The following is a 5,663-nucleotide window of genomic DNA, read 5'->3' on the forward strand; positions in this document are numbered from 1 at the left end:
GAAATAAGTGTTGGATCGTCGACTGTAACATTAGTTTGATATTATCGGCTTTGGGTCAAGCTCGCACGGATTTATTTTTGGATCACTCCCAAAAGGCTTCAAACTTACCCAACAATAATCCCTTTTAGTTTACTAATTATTTTCTTATTTTCCGGGTAAACAGAAATATCTATTGGTTAGAAGATAATATGTGTAGAAATTAGTGCATACTATAATTATACCCCACTTGAAAATACACGTACATCAACTACTCATTATTGTTCAAACTTCAAATCATGAAAACAAGATTGTCACCAAATTCATACAAAAGGCAACGGAACGAGGTTTAAAACCTTACTAAAATGATTACTCATAAACATGTACACTAATGATTATGGAGGTGTGGTCAATTACTAACTTTCTTAAGTTGCTAACGCTGCTCACTCATTAACACAGTGTGTTAAATTTGAGTGAGCAGAGTTAGCAACTTAAGAAAGTTAGCAATATAACGCACCCGAATAATTATGTATATATATAGGAGGTCAATTAATTAATGAATCCTCTTTCACCCTCAGTCATTATCTTTGTAACTTACGATAATAATAGTACCAAATAGTGTTGTTAAGAATATACTAATTAAGAAATGTGTATGGATGGATTTGTGTTCTTAATTGGTGATATATAATTAATGTGTGTATATATATGTTGGTGTGAAGGAGAGATGAGTATGATAGAGGGTGAAGATGAGAAATTGAAAGAGGAGCTACTGGAAAAATAGAGAGGATGTTTGGGCAATCTCAAGGAGGAATTCTCCAAGAAAAAGAAGAATGGAAAGCTGCCTAAACAAGGACGGCAGCAGTTGCTCAACTGGTGGAACAGACATTACAAATGGCCTTATCCATCGGAGGCGGAGAAGACGGCGCTGGCTGAGTCCACGGGTTTGGAGCAGAAGCAGATCAGCAACTGGTTCATCAACCAAAGGAACCGCCATTGGAAACCTGCATCTTCCAACAACGCTAACGCTGCTGTTACACTTCCTTTTCATTAATTCTACCCATTTCTTTAAATTCAATTTCTCACCAAATTGCTGTTCCGAATTTCGACAAGATGCTACCCTCATGCTGCTATTGAATCTATTCATACACTACAATATTTTCAATTTGTATACTATAGTACTTATAATACAACATAACACTAAATTTCTTTACACTTATAATATGCATGTGTGCTGTATACACATTTTTTAGTTAGGGGGCCTTGTGAGATGTGATAGATCCATGCAATCGCAACTTCTTTTACTAATTAGATTCAAACACAATAACAACAACATCCTTAAGTTCCAATTTAATTAATATAACTAATTAATTAAATTAAATGTTTCTGAAGATTCGAGTACTATTCAGCTGTGACGTTTCAATAGTTTCGGAGGTTCCTATTTCCCGTTATATAGTTCAAGATAAGACATGTAAACATTATGATTTATAAACTCAAAATCATAACAAACATCCTAAAGATTTGATATGTATCTATCGCAAATAAATGGTTTAAATCTTAACACATGGATTTCACACACCAAATCAGAATAAACCAAAATTTAATTAATTAGTACTTAAAAGTAGTAAGTGTTGTAAAAATCATTATTCCTCCGTCCCCAATATGTATCCCTTTTTAAATAAAATAAAACTATATTGATTTCACAATGATCCATACTTAAAGTCAGCAATGAATTAATGAAAAATTAGATTTTGTACTCCATTAATTACTTAGTATATAATCATTTACATTGGAGGAGAAGGTTTTGCATTCCTTAGGAGCCTTTTATAGATAAGTTGTCAACTTCAACATTTCTTGTGATTTAAATGTGGAAAAATTGGTTTTAAACTTAAAAAGAAATTTTTTTGTTGCTTTATGTATAAATTGAGTCGATTTCAACACAAAATCAATACTTAGTCTAGTGGTAAATATGCCTTAATAAATTTTAGAGTTTGTGGTAAATATGCCTTGATAAATACTCCACTAAATAGAGTGATTTCAAAAAAAGAGACAAAATTCGCTGACTGATATTACTCAAGTATTATCTCTAAGTTTGCTTCAAGCTAGCTTTGTGGTGTTCGAATGTTGATGCAGGTAGTGAGTTATTAAGTATTTCTATAGAAAATGATCTTTATCAATCATTAGTTGATGTCTGTGCTTGAACTTGATGCTTGGAGTACTTAATTTAAATTTGGTTGATGTTTCCAGCGATGGCATTGCCGCATCTCCATGTCAGAAGTTTTTGCAAGTTATGATTAAAAGAGAGTTAACCAACTAAAAATATTATGTAAATGGATGTCAAGTAGTTAGACACTACCCTATGATCTCTATTCTCTAGTAAGAACTCGAGCTTAATTTTATTCTAAATGTATATACGGAACACCATAAAATATAAACTGAATGCATAGTTATGAACAATAATGACATCATCATAATGGGGAATAAGACGAACTATATATAATGAAAACCATGAAACACGAATGCATTTGTCAAATTGATTATAGAACATCATACTTCAACCGTAACACTATGCAGGGATAGTCGTGGCCAACCTTACTCGAAACAAGGTAACGAGCTTTAGAGTTTCTTTTTATGCGTTTAGCTTCAACCGAATATTTTGTTCTTTTCAGAAACACCATTTTATAAGCTCAGAGTCTCTGAACAATGACCGAGCTCAGCAACCCTGCTTGCTCAATTGTCTGGGTGAGATCGGTGAGGACTTTGGGAGGAAATCCGACTGTCTGCAACTGATAAGACCGTGTGCCCCCAGGCCGAGATGAATCAATGAAAGACCGGATATCAGCTATTGTATGGTGGTGATTGAAGTGTGCAACCATTCGAGTTCCATCCGCAAGCCTAAGTTGAATCGAAGTGGATGGCAGTGATTTATCTACCACAAGGCCTTCTGAAGGGGCAGGGGCACTCAGAAGAGGAGCAGCAATGGTTGTATCAGGGGCAGATACGGTTGCAGAGCTACCTCCCAGAGTCCTGCCAACTCCCTGAAACGGAACACTGCGCACTTCTGGTTCCTGCCACAACATACAAGTTAGAACATCTTCCTTGATGCAAACGTTCACTTACACATGCAAAAGTTTCTGCACTTAGGATGCTAGCAGATCAGGGGTCATGAAAAGTGTGGAAGAGATGAATAGGTCTCTGTTTAACGAATTCAAGTTCAAGATTAATGTGCTTGAAGGAGAGTATGGGAATTATAAGATGGACTGAGAATGCACTTACAGGGCGGTTTTCATCCCTTCTTATAAGATTGACATGAACAGAGGATCTCCTGTCTGCAGGCTCCAGCTCTTTTGGGCACTCAGACTTTCTGATGCTCTGCAATAAGAATCATCACAACAAAACACATATAGTCATTCACACATCATGAAATCCTAAAATTCAATCTTACAATTCTACTTTGAAAATATGGAATGGGATGGATTCATGTTCTGCAACCTGACACAAGTACAAATGTATAATACTGCCATTTTTAGTGATTACGAGAAATGTGCAATAACAAAAGGAGTAATGCACAATCATAAGGGCATCCCAACAAAGAGCTCCCAGAGAAGCATCAGCATATCGACCACCTAATTCTAGTTGAACCCTTACCGTTAACTCTTTAAAATGCTAATAACAGTTACCCTCTTACCTCAATGAACGAAGCATTCTCAGGATCATCCAAGCTCCTCAAAGGGCCATCATTAACAGTGAAACCATTTCTCCAGAAAACGATGTTGTGTACTACCGACTCAGGCTGCTGTGGAGCAGTTGGCACAGTTTCACCTGAAAGCAGCCTTCCTGTCCCAGCAAAGCTTCTTGAGCTCGAAGATGGCTGAAGATTCTCCATGGGCCCTTGTGTAGCCCCCAGTTGTCGAGCTTGGTCAAAAATTGCATCAACGTCATTACCCTTGGACGGGTCTTGGACAAGCATACCGCTGAAAATAAAATAATTAGCGAGATGAAGAGTCACCAACTATACCTACGTAAAAGGTGAAATCTTTTTTCTTAAAATAGAACAAAGCATACAATGAATAGGTATATTTGAATAGAGGGGAACAAGTAGTACAAACTTGAACTTGATCACAAGCTACAAGACCGGATCATGCAACCTGGAAACTCATAGAATTCGACATCACATACACATACATGTGATGTGACTGGCTTTTCTCAGGAATCCAACAAGAGATCACTTATTATCCTTAATATAATCTACCAACCATAATTTTACCAGAAAAGACGGATAATTAAACACTCGAGATACAATGAATTGACACCAATCACACCATCAAATGCAGCATAAAATTCTAAACCACAATAACAGATCCCACCACCACCAGAGCTACCAATCATCACACACAAGATGGAGAGAGAAACATCCCTCAAAATAAGTTATTGAGGTGTAAGTACAGACGTCTACACGAAATTAACAAACATACAGCGCCCTAAAATCTAAAATCCAATAATTGGTAATGAGAAAGCAAGCGTAAAATTACACTCAAGTAGGGAGAATTTTAAATTAGGGAAAACATTAGAAAAATAGGAAATCACAAGAAAGGACCTTTTCTCGCCGCCGGTATAGTATTCCTGAGGTCCATCGGAATCACTGTCGGAGTCATGAGCCGAAGGCCTATTCAGGTCGGAGAGAGTCCGGATACCGCCAGTCCGGCTAGTGGAGGGTTTTGAGGGTTTCTTGTCGCGAGAAGTCATGCTCTTGATTTCGATTGATTTTTCGTGCAGGAATTGTACCACAATAGCGACGAAGAGAAAAGGGCAGATGATTCTTTCTTTTATTTCAATTTATTTTAGTTTTATGTTTTCCTTTTTCTTTTCTTTTTCTCTTTGTTTTTCTATTTTTTAATAAGAGCATCCACAACAGTGCTCTTGCCAGCGGCACGGTTGTGGGCCCGACCCCACTTTTTCTGTCTGCTCTCTGGCAAGAGCACAACACCCACAGCTGTGCTCTTCCGCAAGGACGAGCACAATTAATTTAAAATTCAATTACACAAAAATATTTCCATAATACTAAAATTCATTAAAAAACCACAATAAATATTACAAATTACAAATAAAATAAAAAATATATAATTAAAATCCTAAAAATTAAAAATTAAATAATTAAAATCCTAAAAATTAAAAATTACATAATTAAACTCCTAAAAATAAAAAATTACATGATTATTGGCTAATATTACCCGAGGAAGACTACGCATCCGGCGGCACCAACCCCAATTGTTTTTTGAGACCCAATATCATGTCCTCGTGCGTTTGAAGTTGTGTGGGGGTCATAGTTGACCTATCGGCCATATTGAGTTGGGCCAAAAGGCCCACAACGAGTTGTTCGGGGGTGGAGGTGGAACATAGGGTGCGGGTTCGGGGGCGGGGGCCGATGGAGTCGCGGAGCGCCGGCGGTCGGCCGCCGCCTTCTTCCTTCCTTGCAGTCGGCGTTGGGAACCGCTTGGTCCGGCGTCGGGGCTACCCAAGTTAGCTCCGGCGAGTTGGCTAGCCACTTCTTCGGAGCCGGAGTCGGATAGGGATACCGACCTTGACCGTTTGGAGGAGCCGCTAGAGGAGGATGTTACGCCTCCCATATACCTCGGGTGGAACCGCGTTTCCTGCCAAACGTTGAGGTACTTGAACGACTTACCGTTCAA

At 38.0% G+C, this 5,663-nt stretch overlaps 1 protein-coding gene across 1 annotated transcript; it reads right to left on the reverse strand.

The window, feature by feature from the left end:
- Positions 1-2,444: 2,444 nt before the first annotated feature.
- On the reverse strand, positions 2,445-4,786 carry LOC121741891 (plant UBX domain-containing protein 4-like). Its single transcript, XM_042134829.1, has 4 exons — positions 4,571-4,786; positions 3,662-3,947; positions 3,250-3,345; positions 2,445-3,041 (listed from the first exon to the last, which is right to left on the reverse strand). The coding sequence occupies exons 1-4, from the start codon at positions 4,717-4,719 to the stop codon at positions 2,661-2,663; spliced, it is 912 nt and encodes a 303-aa protein (XP_041990763.1). The 5' UTR covers positions 4,720-4,786; the 3' UTR covers positions 2,445-2,660.
- Between the last annotated feature and the right edge of the window lie 877 nt (positions 4,787-5,663).

The sequence above is a fragment of the Salvia splendens genome, chromosome 7 (assembly GCF_004379255.2).
Source record: "Salvia splendens isolate huo1 chromosome 7, SspV2, whole genome shotgun sequence".
Classification (NCBI taxonomy): Eukaryota; Viridiplantae; Streptophyta; class Magnoliopsida; order Lamiales; family Lamiaceae; genus Salvia; species Salvia splendens.

Coding starts and splice junctions, on each gene's coding strand:
- LOC121741891 (XM_042134829.1), bottom strand. CDS start 4,719: ATGACTTCTCGCGACAAGAAACCCTCAAAACCCTCCACTAGCCGGACT. Junction 3,948..4,570: donor TATACCGGCGGCGAGAAAAG/GTCCTTTCTTGT, acceptor TTTTATTTTCAG/CGGTATGCTTGTCCAAGACC. Junction 3,042..3,249: donor GAAGGGATGAAAACCGCCCT/GTAAGTGCATTC, acceptor ATGTTGTGGCAG/GAACCAGAAGTGCGCAGTGT.